General features: G+C 45.5%; 1 protein-coding gene across 4 annotated transcripts in view; it reads right to left on the minus strand.

Annotated features, from left to right (window-relative positions):
• Positions 1-17,603, minus strand: part of chd3 (chromodomain helicase DNA binding protein 3) — a 37,815-nt gene extending 20,212 nt beyond the window's left edge. The window contains exons 1-29 of one of the 4 annotated variants that reach the window (XM_068728183.1): positions 16,932-17,601; positions 14,314-14,441; positions 14,045-14,233; positions 13,824-13,951; positions 11,851-12,104; positions 11,630-11,763; positions 11,380-11,515; positions 11,013-11,188; positions 10,260-10,529; positions 9,151-9,354; positions 8,838-9,061; positions 8,501-8,632; positions 8,276-8,372; positions 7,711-7,902; positions 7,430-7,630; positions 7,173-7,310; positions 6,622-6,743; positions 6,338-6,511; positions 5,970-6,111; positions 5,469-5,600; positions 5,097-5,214; positions 4,247-4,371; positions 3,928-4,159; positions 3,614-3,798; positions 3,034-3,211; positions 2,745-2,831; positions 2,294-2,379; positions 1,699-1,832; positions 1,443-1,587 (exon numbers count right to left, since the gene is read on the minus strand). In XM_068728183.1, the coding sequence (XP_068584284.1) occupies positions 1,443-1,587; positions 1,699-1,832; positions 2,294-2,379; positions 2,745-2,831; positions 3,034-3,211; positions 3,614-3,798; positions 3,928-4,159; positions 4,247-4,371; positions 5,097-5,214; positions 5,469-5,600; positions 5,970-6,111; positions 6,338-6,511; positions 6,622-6,743; positions 7,173-7,310; positions 7,430-7,630; positions 7,711-7,902; positions 8,276-8,372; positions 8,501-8,632; positions 8,838-9,061; positions 9,151-9,354; positions 10,260-10,529; positions 11,013-11,188; positions 11,380-11,515; positions 11,630-11,763; positions 11,851-12,104; positions 13,824-13,951; positions 14,045-14,233; positions 14,314-14,441; positions 16,932-17,094 (4,626 nt within the window). In that variant the 5' untranslated portion in view covers positions 17,095-17,601. Of the gene's footprint in view, positions 1-1,442; positions 1,588-1,698; positions 1,833-2,293; positions 2,380-2,744; positions 2,832-3,033; positions 3,212-3,613; positions 3,799-3,927; positions 4,160-4,246; positions 4,372-5,096; positions 5,215-5,468; positions 5,601-5,969; positions 6,112-6,337; positions 6,512-6,621; positions 6,744-7,172; positions 7,311-7,429; positions 7,631-7,710; positions 7,903-8,275; positions 8,373-8,500; positions 8,633-8,837; positions 9,062-9,150; positions 9,355-10,259; positions 10,530-11,012; positions 11,189-11,379; positions 11,516-11,629; positions 11,764-11,850; positions 12,105-13,823; positions 13,952-14,044; positions 14,234-14,313; positions 14,442-16,931 lie in introns of all 4 variants that reach the window. The other 3 variants (XM_068728181.1, XM_068728182.1, XM_068728179.1) reach the window with 3 other exon arrangements.
• Between the last annotated feature and the right edge of the window lie 2,414 nt (positions 17,604-20,017).

Consider the following 20,017-nt stretch of genomic DNA (forward strand, 5'->3'; position numbering starts at 1 on the left):
GGCAGTGTATCATACATTCCCCCCCCGGCATTGATAGCAGATCAGGATGTCAGCACGTTTAAACATGTTGGACTGAAAACTGGATTGAAGATGTTTGGATAAATTCATGTCTGGCAACCTGAAAGCAGCAAGGTAATCAGAACATCTTTCAAGATGTAATGGTTGATTTCTTCACTGGAAAAAGATCTCTCATTTGATTTACGGTAATACCTAAAGACTATATTTTCTTATATGGGGCTGTAGACACCCTGCTGATATAAAGTTACAATCCTTTGAATTTATTAAAAGCAAACCCTGTTTTTGGTACTATTTATAGTCTGTATTGTTTCAGCAATAGCTAGTCAAAGCTTTTACATTCAGTAATTATCTCTCAATACGACAATGTTCATTGTTAGTGGCGGAGTCCGCCATTCCTGCACTGGATTGTACCGTATTTTTCGGACTATAAGGCGCACTCAAAATCCTTAAATTTTCTCAAAAATTGACAGTGCGCCTTATAATCCAGCGCGCCTTATGTATGGTCACTTGTTGTGCTTATTGATCAATTTTATGTGGTACAATGCGCTCAAAAATCTGTCGAAATATGTAAGTACGACTTTGGTAAGCAACGAAGCCGCTCCGCTCAATGGATATTCGGAGCATTACGGTACGCTGTGTCACTACCTGATCGGCCCCGTAACAGGAATGTAATGTCTAAACTAAAAGTCAAAATCGATCAATAAGCACAACAAGTAACCATCGGTCGCAACCGTTGTCCGAGCTTTCACGAAAGCTGGAATCATCACTGAACAGCCAAGTACCGATAACGGCAACAAGACTGACTCGGAAAATGACGAGAGGGATTCGGGCATTCTTGATGCCGAAATCGCACAGCTGTTTCACTCAGACACTGAAGATGAAGAATTCGATGGATTTGTGGAAGAGGAATGAATCGATAAGTGAGTGTATTTTTCTGTACCGGTATTTGTTGTTACAACTGAGTTGAATAAAGTTTGATTTACCGGACTGTGTTGTTTTGCTTAATGCGCCTTATAATCCGGTGCGGTTTATGTGTGAACATAGACACGTTAATTCACAGTGCGCCTTATAATCCGGTGCGCCTTATAGTCCGAAAAATACGGTAATTGCCCACCTACACATGAGGGATTCGCAGGAAATTGCTGCATGTATGCTGATTTCTACTCTCTTAACATCATATCAGAAGTTACTGCAAACGCAAAGCAGACTGGGTTTTACTGTGAAGCAATCACAGGAAACACGATGGCCTATTTTAGCTGTCTTGCTAGCTGTTTTGCTAAACTGTACCTGTGTTACCACTGTAACAACAGCTGTCTCAAACTCAACCAGGGCCGAAACCTTAAGGATTACAACTTTAAGTGTCAAAGCTTGCTCCATTCACCACTTTTGTCTCGACTTAGGAAGGCGAACAGCATTGGTCTGACCTTCTTCTTGACGAGGGACATGACGCCGATGCGCGTGAGGACGGGCTGGCGACACAGGCCCTCCCTCGGCACGCCGTCCGCGAACGTCTCCGCTCCGTCAGCCACCGGCTCGCATAAGTGACGCATAAAGAGAGACACGTAAGCTCTGGGAAAAGAAGACGTAGAAGAAGAGGACGAATGTATGGTCAGAGGACAGATAGACATGGATAAAGACTACATCTGGATTCAATCAATACGTTCGTTTTTTTTTCCTTACTTGAACTCTTTCTCGGACTTTCCCCTGAGGTCTCTGACCAGCCACTGAGAGGAGAATGCGTCCTGGGACGGCATCCCCCAGCGCATCACTGCGTTCAGGAAAGCCTTCCGCTGGCGTGTGTTGAAGCCCAGCACCTATCGAAACGTCAGTATATTTTACAGCATATTTTTCCTGGGCAGTGTAAATAGTGTGGGTCTTTTAAAACTGATTGTGGTTATTACTCGGGAAGACTTCAAATGAAAATGTCAGGATGAGAACACTTAAAAATCCGTGAATTTCTCAAATTTCCCAAGGCCTTTTTTTTTTTTTTTGACTGCCTAATAACGTTAAAATAAACTTTGAATCCTCGCTTGAACAATGCGGGCCATTACAAGCAAGTCCAATAGTATCAGGATGATAAATGAGCTTGGAAGGTACAGAGTTGTTGGAGATGTACTAGCCTTTGCTGCCATCTCCAATTTGAGATTGTTGGACTGTTGGAAAAATATCTAAGAGCGCAAGTTCAACTTTAAAACAAATCTGACAGATTCCAGTAACATCACAATAAAAAACAGACAAAATGAAAGCAGAAGTGGTTCCAGAGAGTCGTACAAACCTCAAGGTTGCCTCCAACTCTGGCCAGAAGGGGAGGCAGAGGTTTATCCTTCTCATTCCTCAGCTGGCGACGAGAATGCCTTCGACCTGCAGGTGACGGGACAACACACAGGCTGGTGAAAACATACAGAGGGTAATACGAGCTGGAGGGAGAGGGAGGATTTTGTAGAGTTTTCTTGAAATTTACAATGAGTATTCCATCAGTACGTCAACCAGGAATCTAAAACTACTGAAGTTCAGGGGGAGGAGGTGGTTGGCGGTTTGCATTTTTGGCAATCTGACGTGTTCGACCCTGCCAGGCAACTGCTACAACTAAATCAATTTAAACTTGTAATAATTCAACACAGACCTGAGTGTGCGTGTGTGTGTGTGTGTGTTCAAACAGGCAGCTGTCATTTTTCATGAGCAGCACTGCTTTGGTTTGACGTCTCTTTAGCTCGTTCTCTCCTTACCTTCTGGCCGATCGTCGAAGTCCTCGTCCTCCTCCTCGGAGCCCACTGAATACTCGGACTGGTTATCTGAAATGTCAGCATGCCACTCTGAAACAGCACACGGTGGTCTGTCAATAGGCCAGGCCCATTCACTTCCACTGTGCAAGTAATAACTCAAACAGAAGATATATCACTTCATGTTCATTCTTAGGATACATTGTTGAATTCAAACAACTTGCAGGAGATTCTTCCTCTTACTTGAGCTTTTTTCACAGGTCCATGCAGCACCGGGTCCAAACCCGGTCCCTACCTTGGTCTTCCTGCGCGGCGTCGTTGTAGTTGACCGGCTTGCGGTTCCTCTTGCCTTTGCCCAGTTTGCTTGCCAGGTCCTCCTGTTGCTGCTCGTAGTGGTGCCGCAACAGCTTCTCCCAATAATCCGGATCCACGTTCTCCTCCTGCTTGATGATCTCCCGCTCGATCTCCTCGACCTGGAGCGTCAGAAAAGCACATTGATTATTTTTCTGAACTTTTAAACGTGGCTGAATAAATTACCACCACAATTTCCCAAAAGCCCGAGCAGACATCTTCGAAATTGCCTGTTTTGTCCAACAAACACTCCAAAATATTCTGTTCAGTATCACATAAGACAAAGAAAAACAGCAAATCACCACATGTGAAAAGCTGGAACCAGTGAAAACAGAAATGTCTTACAAAGTTAATCGATCAAAACACATTTCTTTCAGTAATTTTCTGTCTGTTGATAAATCAAATAATCCCTTTAATCCCTTTGTGAGGACAGAGTTGCTATAGTGACCAACTATAATAGAACATGGGTAAGCTTGTCGGGTGCACATTTTAAAATCTATCATGAATTGTAACATCCTGTTCACCTTATCCTCCTCTCGGACCATGTACTGGGCCACTTTGAAGGAGCTGAGGTACTCGTTCATGTTCTGGACGTCCGAGTCGTCCGTGGCGTCTTGGCTCCGGTCCAGCAGCCTCTCGATGGCGACGCTGTCGTAGTGGATCACGCTGCCCTCGTCCTCGCCTTTATCCCCCGAGCTGTTCTTCATGCCTGCCACGCGTGGAGTTAAAAAGCGGGAATAATTTGCCCTGTTCTATTAGAGAAACGTTAAAGCTCCCACATTATTATATTTGACTGAAAATCCTAATTTCTCTTCACAAAAAAACACAAACAACTCACGTTCTAATTCATCTTTGAAGAGCTCTTCTGTCCCAAACTTGAGGATGTCGTCCAGTTCCTGTTTGCTCATGGAGCCGGCTTTGGATCCCAGGCCTGGCCGGACCACCAGGTGGGTCAGCATCATCTTCCTCTTGGCCACCTGGGTGATGCGCTCCTCCACACTGGCTCGCGTCACGAAGCGGTAGATCATCACCTTGTTGGCCTGCCCGATTCGGTGGGCTCGACTGAACGCCTGCGCGAAGAAGGGAACAAGGCGACACATGAAGTTCACGTAGGATTACATCATTTCCTTCCTCGGCTTCCTGCCACTCTGTCGTACCTGTATGTCATTGTGAGGGTTCCAGTCCGAGTCGAAGATGACGACGGTGTCCGCTGTGGCCAAGTTGATGCCTAAACCTCCCGCTCTGGTGGAGAGCAGGAAACAAAACTGACAAGCACCAGGAGCTGCAGGCAGAGACACAGAGTCAAACAGACACAGCCACATTCATCATCTCTCTTTAACGACAGGATCCCATTGATGCCACTGACATAGGTTCTCTTTAGTTCGTTGATTTGTTTGAAATGTTATCCAGTATTGCGTGAGTCGACCAAATTTATTAAATTTGCATGATCGTTATTATTCGTACAATATAATTTAATGCCATTTGTTGCCAACACCTGCTTAAGTGAAATGGACGAGTTCCACGTGAAAACACACTCAGCATGCGACACAGTGCTCCTCATCCTTTGACTAATGTCACTTTGGCATCAGTTCCAGCAACTGAGTCACAGCTCTGATACTACTGCCCGACTCCATCTGCGCTACCATCTACTTGCATTTCAATCGAACAATCGAACAAACAAAATCCATCTTGAAGGTCTAGAATCAAGCCCACAAAGCAAACAGTTTATGCCGTACTGATACAGTATTTGCATTTGCTACCTCCTCATTAGATTCCTGTTTTATTTGGCCAGCTGTCCCTGATATTGTCATGTGTTAGGCGGAAGTGGAAACTCTTATTTTGAAGAAACAGGAAGTTCTGTCGTTTAGATGGAGCTCGTAGTGAGCACGGCAGTCAGCCAGTCTGTTTTCTTGTAAAGTAGAACATATTATCTCCGTCAGTTTTAAGGAACTACTGAAGGGAAGAGAGCAAGAGCCTCTAATGAGTGCACATCATCGGGTGTCTCACCATTGAAGCGATCAATGGCCTCTTGTCTGAGCGCCCCTGTGACGCTTCCATCGATTCTTTCATACTTGTAACCTTCATGGTCCAGGAAATCTTCTAGTAAATCCAGCATTTTAGTCATCTAGTAATTGGAGGAGAGAGAGAAAAAAAAAAAGAGAGCGAATGACCAGTCATGTGTGTGCGTTTTCATCTTTACCCACGCACAGCTGCAATCAGTCTGCAGCTGAGCCTTCTGGAAGTGTCATGGGAATAATCTAACATCTGTGAAGGGAGGAGGCCATCTGGCGTATGTGTGTGTGTGTGTGTGTGTGTGAGTGTGTTTCTGCTTGCCTGGGCTTAAGCATGCTGTATATGAGTGTCCATGCGAGTGTGTACCTGTGAGAAGACCAGTACTCGGTGCCCCTGCTCTTTCAGTTTCCTCAGCATCTTCTGCAACAGCGTCAGTTTCCCAGAGGCCTTAGTGAGGGCCGACCCCTCGTAAGCACCGTTTGGGGTTTTTTGGGCTTCCTACACACACACACACACACACACACACACACACACACACACACACACACACACACACACACACACATACCATGCCACGGGGAACAAATGACATCTCAACTGTGATTTTTAACCAGATGCTACATCTTGAAAGTACACATATGACTAGAAAAAGCACTACTGAACATCACCACAAGGTGTCACTGTTCTACGAATTCAGGAGTAAATCAAAGCAGATGGTTTAATAAAAAGAAGTGAAACGCTAACAAATAACGGAGGACTGTCACTGGTTTTCTTCTATGATATTTCTACTGAAGCGTTATGACTTAGCTATGGAGGGGTTGTATTATTGTCAAGGACAGGGGCACGTGTGCGTTCGTCTGTTCTTACAATGGAGGCGACGGGGAAGAGGTAGGGGTGGTTGCAGCACTTCTTCAGGTCCATCATGATGTTGAGCAGGGAGACCTGGTTTCCTCCACCTTTCGAGTTCAGAGCCTCAAAGTTCTTGGTCAGAATCAGCTTGTAGTATTTCCTGTATTTAAAAACATATTCAATGTAAAATTATATATATATATATATAACAAAGACTAAGATAAACGTCAATCAATCAATTGTTACTTTTTCAATAAAAAAAAAGATCCAGAAGAGTTGCAGAGGAATTGTGCTGTTGATATAAAGTAGGCCCTATCATAAATAACCTAGATGTCAAAAAAACATCAACAAAATATATCTGAAGGGAAATGTTCTGTGTGTCGTACTTCTGCATAGGGCTCAGCTCCACTCGGACGATCAGCTCGGTCTTGGACGGCATGTTCTTAAAGACGTCGGCCTTCAGCCTCCGCAGCATGTGAGGCCCCAGCAGGTCGTGGAGCTTCTTGATCTGGTCCTCCTTGGAGATGTCGGCGAACTCTTCCAGGAAGCCTTCAAGGTTACTGTGCAGGGGGATGGACTGAGTGAAGGACTGGTAACACTGAGGCTATTGGTTAAAATGATTAGTATTAGTATCTGACGACATCAATGAATTGTCAATGAGAAGTCCTACTTGAAGCGGTTTGGTGTGAGGAAGTTGAGCAGGTGGAACAGCTCCTCCAGGTTGTTCTGTAGAGGAGTTCCAGTCAGCAGCAGCTTGTGGTCGATCTTATAGTCGTTCAGACGCCGGAAAAACTGCAACGACAAGAAAACTCCCTGTCAAACATCTGAAGTTATTTCATACATGTTTAACAATATTATTCTTTTCCTCATTGGACGTAAAGGCGGGACCACGTCAGACAAACATATAATGCATTCATTAAATAATGTATCCTCATTGTACTACGACAGGTCTACTACTGATTTATATAGAGCAGAATAAAGTAAATTGAATTTAAGTAACAAGAACTTGCAGTAGAAAAAAGCCCAAAATATGTTTAAAGATAACGTAGTTGATTTAGAAAGTGTTGCCATTACATAGTTTGTCCACCAGGGAGCGCTGACAAGTTTATTTCTCAACTGTGAAACGTCACGTGTTCTCTAAAACACATATTTAAGGGTTCTTATAATAACTGCTATGATAGGACCGATATTAACATGCACACATACACATGGCTACAGTACCTTGGACTGGTTGTTCTTGAGGCGGTGAGCCTCGTCCACCACCAGACAGGCCCAGTCGATGGACTTGAGCGCCGTCTGGTCGATGGTCACCAACTCGTAGGAGGTCAGCAGCACGTGGAACTTGATGGGAGCCTCTCTCTGCAGGACGACAAGAGTGGAAACAGAAGAGGAACGAGGACAGGATGTTATATATTATGTTGAGATTATTTCCTTATTTGTTTTTTCTCAGTATGACGGTTATTGCCCTCCCTCCTCACCCTCAGCTTGAAGGCCTTCTTCCCTCCTTTGACGGCCGTGTCGTCGAAGGAGAACTCGTTCTCCCTGATGATGGCTCGGCTGTCCTTGTCCCCCGTGTACGTCACCACGTAGAAGTCGGGCGCCCACATCTCAAACTCCCTCTCCCAGTTGATGATGGTGGAGAGCGGAGCGCTGACCAGGAACGGGCCTTTAGTGTGGCCCTGAGGGACGGAAGAGGAGCAACAATTCATACGGTCTGTCGGTGAAAGAGGAGAATAATAGGGCCGCGGGGCTCCGGTACCTCTTTGAAGAGCGAGTAGAGGAAGACGATGGTCTGGATGGTCTTGCCGAGGCCCATCTCGTCTGCCAGGATGGTGTCTGTGCCCTGAGCCCAGGAAAACCGAAGCCAGTTGAGACCCTCCAGCTGGTACAGGTGCAGCGTCCCACCCGTCGATGTGACAAAGTCGGGCTGATCCTCGTATTTTATCGTCGGCTGGACGGAGAGAAGAAAGAGCGGAGATTTAAAATCCTGATTGGGACAAAGGTAATTGAATTTATTGTAGTTTAACCGTATGAGAAGTATTAATAACAAGTTAGTTAAGTCAAGTTAACTAGTTGTATTAACATTTGCTTTAATCAATTCATGGTAGTTGTATTAGCTTTGTTCAAAATCAACCCAAACTTTTGAAAATGTATTGTACATTTTATTGGAGTAGATTCAAACAATCTGGTTGTATTTTAAAACCTGGCTGAAGCTCCAGAGAGCCAGAAACGAAAATCAAACATTCTTCTGGAACTGAGATTTGCTGTGAAATACAAACGGGAAGCAGCTAAAAATCATGATACCGAGACTACAGTCGACTCACATCAGTGACCGGAGAGGCAGGAGACTCCTCTTCCCCCTCCTGGTTCTTGCTCCTCATCCTCCTGGGCTTGTCTGGGTCCTCCTTCATTATCGCATCTCTGTTGGAAAGAAAGTCATCACCGAGTCAAACACAGAAGTAAGCAAACGAGACACGTAAATACGAGTGAAACTACGCATTAACCTACAGTAGTTTTACCCGGGGGGGGGGGGGGGGGAAGGGTCCTACCTGTGTCTCCAGTAGTTGCCTTTGTAAATTGCAAAGTCAGGGATGTCCAGGTCGTCTCTCTCCCAGGTACACTGGTCATAGGTCAGGTCTCTCCATTTGACCAGGTAATGGTACGTCCCCTTCTTGTCCACACTGACAGACACATACAGCACAGAGTGTGAACGGTATAAATCATTAACAAAATAGGTGAATAGGGTCCAGGTTGAAACATACTGAAGTTCCCCTTTTAAGTTCTCGAACATGTTACTTTTAAAGAACTTCACATAAGTAATGACACAAGGTTTGACCCACACAGAAGACCAGATGCTGCATGCTAGTGCTCACACACAAACCTCACCTGTGGTTGATGATGCGGTGGATCATCATCCACTCCGGCTTGATGCCGTATTTGTAGTACTTGTCTTCCAGTATGGCGTACTGGGGGTCCTTGGCCCTCCTCTTCTCGCTCTTTCCCACTCCGTTCTCGTCCTCGCCACTCGACCCGTAATCCAGGCAGGGAGGCTCGTCCATGTCCGTCTTCCTCTGGTAGTTTCTGTGCATCACAGAGTGGAAGATCTCAAGCTGGAGGGGAGGAAGAGGGAGAGAGACATTTTTAAACAGGTTATACGATCACTTTACATCCATCCCTCTGTTAGTCTCTTCTCTCCGACCTGCAGCTCAGTGATCCAGGTACAGTGCCAGTAGGACTGCCCCGTCAACTTGACAAAGAACTCCCTCTCGGCTCGGCCCTTCATGGGTGGCGGCGGGGGGGCGTCGGGTGCGGCGTCGGGAGCGGGGGGAACCGGGATGGGAGGCGGAGGATCGCCCCATCGCCAGTGGAGGATCTTCTGGACTCGCCCTTTGATTGGCAGACACTAGAGGGAGAGAAGACTTTGTGGTCAGGAGTGTGTGCTGATGCTGAGGTTGCAGGTTGTTGTTTATTATCTCCGTACCTAATAAAATAGACTGAAGAGTTTTAGAGGATCGTTGGGAGCCACGAATCACAACTATAGTTATTTTGACTTATACTGATTGTTTGAAACTAAAAATTCCTCAAAGTGCTGTCATGTTTCTCAAACAATAGAGAACATCGAGGAGCATTAATGACACATTGGCTGAAAATCAGTACATGCACACAGTCAGTGTCTTTATTATTGAGAACAATATCTTTTCATTTTAAGTGTATTATAGATAGAAGATGCTGCTTGAAATCTAGTCGGGGAAAAAGTTCTGTCCAATCCGGTACCGTTATTGGGTTTCTCACAAGTCTTTGCAATCAAGTTCCAAGTTAATCAACAACAATAATATTAATAATTAATAAGTAAATATATGAATTCTAAAAAAAATCCATGTTTATTTCTTAAACTTAATTTAATTTGCTTTTAATTAAACAAATGCTAATTTGTTTTTAGTCAACTACCTCATAGTTTTGGAACGCAAGCGTAGACCAATCAGATCAATGCAAAAAGCCGGCTGTTAAGGCACTAAAAACACACATATATCATATTGATCAATCAGCTTTATATGACAAAAATAAAGCGACGAAGTAAAAACACCAGTAATAAAGTCCTAAATGGAAAAAAGGAATCATCTGATATTTTCTTTTTTAATTTTGCCCTACCGTAACCTTAGGAAAAAGTCATTTAATGTCCTATTACTCCTGTACTGTCTGAATACAAGCAGGTGCAAACACTGTACTTCCATCATATACCAATAAGTGATGTAATACTAGTTGGAGAGGGTACTCGGAGTCACGTGACGTCAAACTGGAGTAACTCACCGTGCATCGCGGACACAGCCACTCTCCGTTGGGGATCTCTGGCAGCGGCGGGTTGAGACAGTGGATGTGGTAGGAAGAGGTGCAGGTGTCGCAGCACAGCAGCTCACCGCCGTCTTTGCACACCCGACAGAACTCCATGTGGTCGTCGTCCTCGTCCTCCGCCCCGGCGGGGACCCCGGCGCTGACCTCTGATATCACCCTGTCCTCGCTGTCCTCCTCGAAATCCTCAAAGTCCTCGTCCTTCGCTTCCCACTGGATTCCCTCTTTTTCCTGAAGAAAGGAGGAACGCAAGAAAACATGTGAGCGACTGATTTGACATCTCAAATGAGTATACATATTTCACAAGGATCTGGACAACAAATGTATTTGTTTTAAATATATGTTTTTCAGAACTATCCAGCAAATTGCAAAAAGAAAAAGCATTAAATTCACTGTGTAGACAACGATGCACAAAGAGCTAACTCCTTGTTACTTGTTTCAGTAAAAAGAAAAAAAATGTGAGCATTGTTGTTATTTGTGACACTACTGAATGGATCCACACCCCCGGCACCACTTCAGGTATCTGTCTCTTTGTCTGTGTTCGTCTAAATGCAGCCAGCTTTCCTCCGAGATTTGTGATGCAGCTACAAAGCCTCGATTCATCCGGGGCTCCGAGCAAGTCAAAACAAAACCACTTCTGAAGATAGATATGTGAAGAAGGACCGCGAAGCACAGAGAAAGCAGGAACAGGCCGCGTTCTTGTTGTGTACTCACGCAGTGCGGGCAGCTCCACTTGCCCTCGGGGGCCTTGTCCAGCTCAGGCTCAAGGCAGACGAGGTGGTAAGCCCGAGGACAAGTGTCGCACAGGATGATCTCCCCGCCCTGCTGACACACCTCGCAGTAGTCCTGATGATCCGTCTCGTAGCCGTCCCCCTCCTCTTCACCTGGGACTGGAGGGACGAGCACAGAGAGACAGAAACGTGGCTGAAAATGGGTTTTTGTTGTTGTTTCTCTTTTAAAATAATAATTAAAAACATGATTTGAAGTAAATTTGACATTTGCGTCCCACAGACAAAAGTGGGACATGTCATTTATGATTATACACTGTGCATATAACAGGCGGGTTGTGCCTGTACTGTACTTGTATTTTTCTTCTTCTTTTTGGCGGGCCGCCCTCGCTTGTTCTTCTTGACGCGTCCGGAGCTGTCGGAGCGGACGGAGGAGCTGTGAACGCTGGAGTCCTCCTGCTCCGACTCGTCCTCGTCCATGTCCTCGCTCTGACAGGGGGACAAAGACGGAGTCGTGTCAAAAAAAAATAAATAAATAAATAAAAAAAGGGGCTGAACATGGAACAAAGGAACGGAGGGAGCAGACGTAAGCTTTGTACTCACTGAGCAACTCTTCTTCCTCTTGGCACCTATAGGCGACAGTTTGATACGAATGGGCGCCATCTTTTTAGCCTTCGCTGCAGCCTTCTTCTTGTCGGGGACTCGGGGACTTTTACTGCGCTTTTTAAAGCCAGGGCCTGGACAGAAAAGAGCACAATGCAACATTAAATGAGGTGAGATTGTTGCCTTATATTGTCACTCAAACCCTAAAACTAAACACTGACCTTTGCCCTCTTTCGTCTTGGCCTTTCTGATTGGTGGAGGCGGCGGAGGAGGCGGCGGCGGCGGCGGCTCGGGCGAGGCGTTCGCTGCAGAGACCTGCTCGGCGACGGCGATCGCGGCGGCCGCCGCAGCCGCCGCGACAGCAGCGGCGTTGCCCTTGAAGGGGTTGTTGGAGCTGAACTCCCTCCACTTGGCCCCCAGGATGGTCATCATCTTTGACATGGGGATCTTAGGGTTCTTCTTGGCGATCATCGGCCTGCGGGCGAGAGTTTGAGGATCATTAAATGCTTTGGAAAGAGAAGCGGCACACCTATTTCTCAGTATATTTGATTGACTAACGATGTTTGCTGAATGTAAATCATGTATTAATCGCAGGAATGACTTATATTTGAGTTTTCCACGACAGCTTAGTGTAGCCAGTTGAGTTTAGGCAGCAAAATAGCATCCCGACATATAGAAGCAGTGGGCATTATGGATTACTTCATGGTATCACGGTGAAAGCGGGTATGAGTCAGCCACAGAGGCCGAGGCTGCCGGCACAACTAGCAGGGATGATGAAGGCAGAGCTTCCAGCGGGAGACAGAGGCAAGTTGTTTTCAACCCACGCCACCTGTATGCGTGTCGATGTGCTGCTGGTAGTTTTGACCACGGACGGTGTAGAGCGCGGTTTAACGACCAGCTTGACGCTTCATACAAAGAAGTAGCCGGTTGTTTCGTGTGCCGCAACAGTACAGCAGGAATACACGATTTCAAAAGGCAGACCTGAGAAGTAGAACTGTAGAACAAGATCCCACTCCACAGATTGCACCCCGTGCACAGGAGTGCATGTAAGAGCTGTGGGGTTTAGCAGGAGAGCACCACTTTTCTCTGCCATTATAAACAGTGCAGACGTTACAGTTCTGCAGGAAAATAGAGACTCGACATCCAAATAGCAGCAAAAATTTGGATGTCGAGTTCCTGAAATCCTTCCTTCAAGCTACACTTGTCTCCACTCAGCAACTTAATCCTTTTCTGAGCAATAGAATACTCAACTACTACTTTTTCTTTTTTTTAAGTGAAAACCAGATACTATGAGACACCTTGCTACCTTAAAACCGATACTTCAACACAAGCTGTTGTTACATCATGACTGTTGAGGATTGTGGTGTGTGAGAGTGAACAGAACGTGACTATAACTCCATCACTGCGCCAACAGCACTTGCAGCGGATTGAAAAAAAACCCCGTATGCGCCGGGGTTAAATCAGGGCGGGGCCACAGAGACTGCTCTATGTTGGTCCGGTCATTTTGCACGGAATGATGTCACGACTACAGGTCCAGATTGGGGGGGGGGGGGGGGGGGGACACACAAATCATTGCTTTTGTATTTTTCCAGAAGAGAAGAGAAAGTTAAGTGATTCATAACATGAAACACATTATTGTCTTCATCATGATGGTAGGTTCCACTTTCTCACAAACCTAAAGCTGTTAGATAAATATAGTGTAGTATGAAGTACAATATTTACCTCTGAGATGTAGCGGAGAAGTATAAAGTAGCATACAGTAGAAGTACTCAAGTACTTCAAAATTGTAGGCTTCTTAAGTACAGTACTTGAGTAAATGTACTTAGTTACATTCCAAAACACATTTCATAACTTTTTTACAACCCTTTGCTATAAATTGCAAAGTGTTCTGATTCTACTCAAATCTACTACTAATATTGTTCACAATTCATACACATATTTACATTTCTTCATGATTAAGACATGTACTTTGGATGTAAATAAGGTGCCAGAGTGCATTAAAAAGAACCGGAATAGAGCTTGTTTATTAAAGATGTTTCCACCCTACTGAAGCCACAGAGCCCCGCCACATAACAGAATGTGTTCAGCGTCCTGCGCGTACGTCTGCGTGACGTCAGCGCGTCTCGATTTAACAACGGCTAACAGCCAGCCGTGCAAATCAGCGCCGCGTGAAAACAAGAGAGGGACGCCGCACCTCATGAACTGGCTGAAGGCTTTGTAGTTGGTGAGTTCCCTGTAGTCCTCCTCTGTGAAGGTATGATCAACATCCTCCAGACCCCACTCCTTCGCCAGCTGCGCCGACGTCTTCTGCTCTATTGGCTGCTGAGAAAGAAAAAAAAACACACCAATCAGAAGAGGAAGATAATGGACTCGTCAAGGGTTCAGATTTATTTTTGCTGTTGTATTCTTCTTTACCTTGATTGTTTCCTCCTGGCTGCTGTCTCGGTCCCCATCGACTTTTTTCTTCTTCTTGGTTTTCTTCTCCTTCCTTTCTTTATGTTTCTTCTTCTTCTTTTTCTCTCCAGATCCATAGTCGCTGGCTACGCTGTCCGAGTTCTCGGCGTAGTCTCTTTCTCTGTCCGAGTCTCTCTCTACATCGCCGCCCTGAAGACAAGACGAGAGAGGAAGATATTACAACAAAAACAAAAGGTGTAGCGAGTAAAGACAAAGCAGGACAAACTTACAATCTTCTTGCGTTTTTTTGCTTTGACCGGTTTCCCCTCTTTGTCTTTCTTCTTTGTGTCCTTCTTTTTCTTCGGTCGCCCTTTCTTCTTGCACGGGACGTCTCTGTCTGATACCTCTGGCTCTTCGTCTGGGACAAAAAAGCAGAAGAGAGAGAGACGGGGGACGGGGGGGGTGTTAAAAGAAAGCGTGGAAGAGAGACAGCTATTAGAATCAGATGAGCAGTGACCTTCTCAAACGCTTCCTAACACTCAGCTAATCCCCACTGAACATAATTACGCGCAAACAGAAGCTGCGCGATAGTCACGGTGGCCTCTGACCCAGTCTGAATTGTGACACATGCTACATTAGGTACCGTTCGTCTGAGCGCTGTTAAGTAGATTTGACAGCTGGTGTTGTGGGGTCCATAGCGTGGAGATAATTGGTTTATTGGCGATGCAAAAGTGTGACCGGCGCCCTTTTTCTTGTAAACAAAGCTGAAAAGCTTCCAGAAGTGCTGATGCGTAAAAAAGATTTTTGTTGTATTTTTAAACTTTTGATTTTAGGGAATACAAAGAGTAGACTTGCACCCCAGTCTTGTATAATTGAAGACTCTCAGCCACAGCGCATCAAAAATACATCACTGAATCTTCACCTTCACTGCAAATGATGGGAAAATATCAGGCCAGTTGTTACCCCACGGTGCACGCGCAATAATTTCACGACCGCGGGGAAAGCAATTTAACCTGCAACCTGACCTGGCTTGCGAGTGTGGGGGGGGGGGGGGAGAAAGATGGAGGAAATAGCAGCAGCCTCGACTTCAAAAGACAAAAACGCAGCAAAGCATTAAAGCAGAACCAAAATATGGGCTGCGGTCTCGACTGTTTGATAGGCTACAGTTATTTTGCCGGTGTTTTTATTGTCTGTCTGCCTTTGTTGGTGAGCGCGCCCCCCCCTCCCCTCTCTTCCTCACTCCCACCCCGTCCAACAACCAACCCCGCTTGTCCGTGCCGCGCGCAGCCGCCGAAGACGCGCCGTGGGCGGCGGCAACACGCACGCAGGGCTCGGTGATCCGGAGGCCGCCCGCGGGACGGACGGTGCGCTGAACTGGAACGACTCCTTTCACCGCTCTGCTGTTCCCCACACGGGGGACCCCCGACCGCCGCCGCTTAGAGGTCGCGTGGGGGTTAAGGTCCTCGACGGGAAGCTCGACACTAATGTATCCGTCTGGCACGGCGGGTCCGGAGTCGAGTCAATTAACACTAGAGACAAAGCAACGGATGATTCCTGTAATATTCATACAGGAAATTACACTTGTGTCCCGTTTATCTTGAGTTAATTATTATTATTATAACAATACGACATCTGCACTTTAAAGCTCTTCTGTCACATCTGCATCCAAACCCCAAATATCACTAGTTATTGTGTGTTTTCTTATGAATAAACTGCAACCTTAAGGCTGCTGCACTGCTATTTTGGACTGTTGCAGTGTGGTTAACCAACCGCTACTTTCTGCACCCTTTTACTTTCACTGCAACCCCGAGCAGCTCCACTGTCACTGAAACTTCCAGAATGTCACAAGCGTTCAATCCTCTTTTCTACACTATTGCTGCCGAGAGGGGAAAAAAAGAACACCTTGTTCCATTACATATGTACGTGTGTCTATATACATTTAATAAACATGGCATTCAGCTAATTAGTGGGCATGTATGCTAAGCTAGCTGAACAGTCACACCTACTCTGTCCTGTAAGCGTGCAGCAGCGGTGTCCTATTTTGACCCGTCACAGCGACAATGGGGTAAGGGGGGCAACTTTGTGTCCGGCACCACGGTTTCACATTATCACGCTTTCATGTCTGCAAAGCGAAACGCACCCTCTCGTGATAGGTATCATATATATGTAGCCTCCGGCCAGGGGAGTCCATGTTTTTGCCAGTCTTTTTTTTTTTTAACCCTTCAGGGCGACCTTATTTCCCGGCCTGCTCGTTTGCTTGTCATCCGAGTCTAGGAGCTGTCAAAAGGGATTTAAGGGAACAAAACAAGCGGCGACTTTGTGATGTTGGAGAAGTGACTTTTGCGGAAATTCCGCTGCGGCAAGTTTAGTTTAAACTTTTTGTTGGGATGTGCTGGAGGAGCTCGAGGGAGTGGAGCGGGGAGTAAATGAGCGTGTTGTCCGACCATAAACGACGACGGCACACTGTCTTTTATGTGTTTTGTTGCAAACTGGAGAGAGGAGTTATGTTTCTGTTTTCAAAGCGCGCTCTCGTCTTTTTTTTTTTTTTTTCCTTCTTCTTCCCCCTGCCTCTCTTAAAGCTGCAAACATGGCACCTAAATCCACAAAAAGGTGCAATAACTGGGGGGATATAACGCGGTCTAAGGTGGTGAAACGTGCCTTTTTTTAAGAAAAAAAAAATCAGGTGTAGTAAGTATGCTTTTTTTATTTTGTATGCGCGCACCCGAGTCCTCGCTGATCTTACTGTACCGTACTGGACCTGCACCGATTTGGGCGCACAAACTGCGGGTTCCGGATACTTTCTGACATGCCCGTTCTCCCAAAAATATAACCGCTAGTAAGTGTGTGTTTTTTTTTTATTTGGTGTGCGCGCGCTCCCGACTTGTGCGCCAGTTTTTCTTTACCGTACCTGGCGCGGCTGGTGTTGCAGTTTCCCGAGGCGCCGCCGGCGAGTTTATGTCGCTTGCGTTCTCGTCTAGGTCTCCGTCGTCGTCTTCTTCATCAAAATCTCCTCCCTCGGAATTAACCACCATGCCCTCGTCTTCCTCACAGGACCGGAGAGGAGAGGACATTATATCCCGGTCATTGGATCCGTCCTTGTATTCAAAAAAGCGTATTCTTGCCCCCGAATGTGTGATATTTATTTAATATTCAAATCGGCACAGGGAAAAAAAAAGTGGGGGGCGTTTTGAAATATTTTACACTAGGCAGAGCAACAAAGATGGCCGCCCTCTTATATTTATTTTTTAACAACCCCCCCAATAAGAAAAAAAAAATCCCCTTACATAAAAAATGGCTGACTATATTATTTCAGAACGCACCCCCCTCCTCTTTTCTCTATCTCTCTCCCGTCTCTCCTTCTCCTCTGTGCGCGCCCCCTCCCTCCTTAAAAACGTACACATTGTTACAAGAGAAAGGGGTGTGTGACTGCATGTAAGTTACATTGTTACTTGTTTGTTACTTTTCTGTCAGCCCCCCCCCCCCTCCTCCCTCTCCAAGTCCGGATCAGACAGACTTGCCTGGTGTCAGTGTCACTTGCAACATCACACGCACCAACTCTCTCTCTCTCTCTCTCTGCATTGCAGAGCCCGACACAAATCTATCAAATATGGCCACCTTATATTCTCCGGAGCCCCCACCGTTGTATAAAAATTATTTTGGAGCAGCAGCAGCAGTGTGTGTGTGTGTGTGTGTGTGTGTGTGTGTGTGTGAGAGAGTGTTGGGGAGGGATTGAGAGAGAGGGGGGTTGGGAAAATCTGCCGCAGCCATGCCCAGACTTACATCAGATTGTATTGCTTAAAAATTAACTACTTGTGGTGGGGATGGAAACAATTCACAATATGCAAACTATACTCCCCCCCCTTTATAAAGCATCATAATAAACAGCTCAAAGCGCCTTATTCGCCTCTGGTGCAGAGGTTTAAAACAAACACAGGAGAAATAAATGCATTTTTTAACCGTTACTGTAAAATCTCTTGGACTGGATGGCAATAAGGCCATGGGAATCCCTCAACACGAGCCAGCCCTCGGTGGCTGCTCGGGGCACTTCTGTTTTGACAAAAGAAAATGTTGCTTTGCCTCTCACGTTCAAACCTCACAACCGAATCTGAAGGGGGGGGGGGGGGTCAGACAGGAGAACGTGTGGCGGATGAAATATGAAAAATGATCCAATTTGAAACGTCTGCATCCATGATGGGTGTTTTGCACGAAAAGGGAAAAAAAAGTAGTTTTAACAATTTATGTGGTGTTGATTACATCACATTTGACTAGTTTTATTGCATTTAATATACATAAATAAAAAGCCACTAAATGAGCAACAACAATGAAATAATCATATTTCTCATACTGACTTGTTGTATCTCCTCAAGCAGCTACGGTTAATTTATTAGCAGTCAGGTCTTAAATCCCACAAATCACATAAATATGTCAGAGGTCTATTCATATTTCATTCTTGATCTTAGAAATAGAAGCTGGACAAAATAAATCTCGACCAAACGTCCATTTGGTTGAAAAAGCTAGTATGTGGACCTTTTGTTAAGAATTAAAAAAATATTTTTTTATTATGGAATAGGCTTTTTTTTTGTTGAAGACAATTTGACATATCACAGTAGGATGTGAATAATCAAATTAATTAATTATGGGTAAAAATGGTGGATTCCATTTATCTGCTTGAGTTTCAGGGTCAGATTAGCTGCATCTCCAGAAAGTTTGATTTAAATCCTTCTATGTAAAACAAATACAGTCAGTCAGACGGTTATCTAAATGTAAGTATATTTTTCTTAAATATGTACACATGTGTAGGCCTAGACTACTCCTTTTTTTACAACATAATCATGTTGTGCCAGTCACTCCATCAATCAGTGACACAATCAGTGAATTGGACACAGCTGGTCACTTAACGAGTGGCTTAACGAGCCTGAATTCACTGCATAAATGTAACTATTGTTAGTCTTTTGTTTTTAACATTTTCATGCAATTCAAAAGCTGTTGCACGCTGGCATCGGTATTCAATTGAACCAATTGTACACTTAAACAAAAAGAACTGAACTGCTTGCCAAGCTAATATATATATATATATATATATATATATATATATATATATATATATATATAGCTACATAACAAATATGCAAATGTGTAGTTATGTTATGAGTGACAGTGGCATCCCTTTCACGGGATATTTGCATGAATAATCTCAAGAACATTTAGGATTTCCAATGTGTTGAGAAACAGGGAAGAGAGCAGCCACAACACTGTGTGAAGCATCTTTCTTTTTTTTCTTCCCATCCTCTCTGCGTTCCGTCTGTGTTCGTTACTCTGTCACCTGCAGCTTTTTACACCAATAACTGGATATATATCCTGTAAACAAGTGTTTCCATCGCGCCTCGTCTGCAGCAACAGGTGCCTGTGCTCGGCTTCCCCGCGCGCCCACGGACGACGACGACGACGACAGGGGAATTTGTTAGTGTCTGATCCAACGGCTACATCTGCCAAGAGAGAGAGAGAGAGAGAGATGCAGTGCAAGAGGTGTCTGCTAACAGATTGGGTGACTGGCGAGACGCGTGCGTTATGTGCATTTCTACTTTATGCACCCTCACCCTCACCCGGGGCATCCACGCGTCTGGAGGTATTCGTATAGCTGTGACCGTGCTCGTGTCTCGCTATGCGTCTACAAACAACAACAAAAATAAATGGGTGAAACCAGCCAGGACTCTCTGTTATGCTGCAGGCCCTGACACACTGCACTACTGTGCTGAGGCACCCCCCCCCACACACTCCCCGTGTCCATTTGGCAGGGAGACATGGCGAGGATGAGAGAGGGGGGGGAAGCGCCTCCCCTGGGTGCTGCGCTGTAGCTAACCCAGATTTTATGCAGTGTGACACAGAGGAAGACACCGGCCCCTTGTGCTCCGTTCAGAGCTGAGCCGTCTGAACCGAGGCGACCCGGAGAGCAGATAATGCTTGAATAACGTCACGCAGCGGCGGGCTCGGGAG

Source organism: Cebidichthys violaceus, unplaced genomic scaffold, assembly GCF_023349555.1.
Source record: "Cebidichthys violaceus isolate CVI_PGR_0920_01 unplaced genomic scaffold, fCebVio1.0.p SCAF_41, whole genome shotgun sequence".
NCBI classification, from domain to species: Eukaryota; Metazoa; Chordata; class Actinopteri; order Perciformes; family Stichaeidae; genus Cebidichthys; species Cebidichthys violaceus.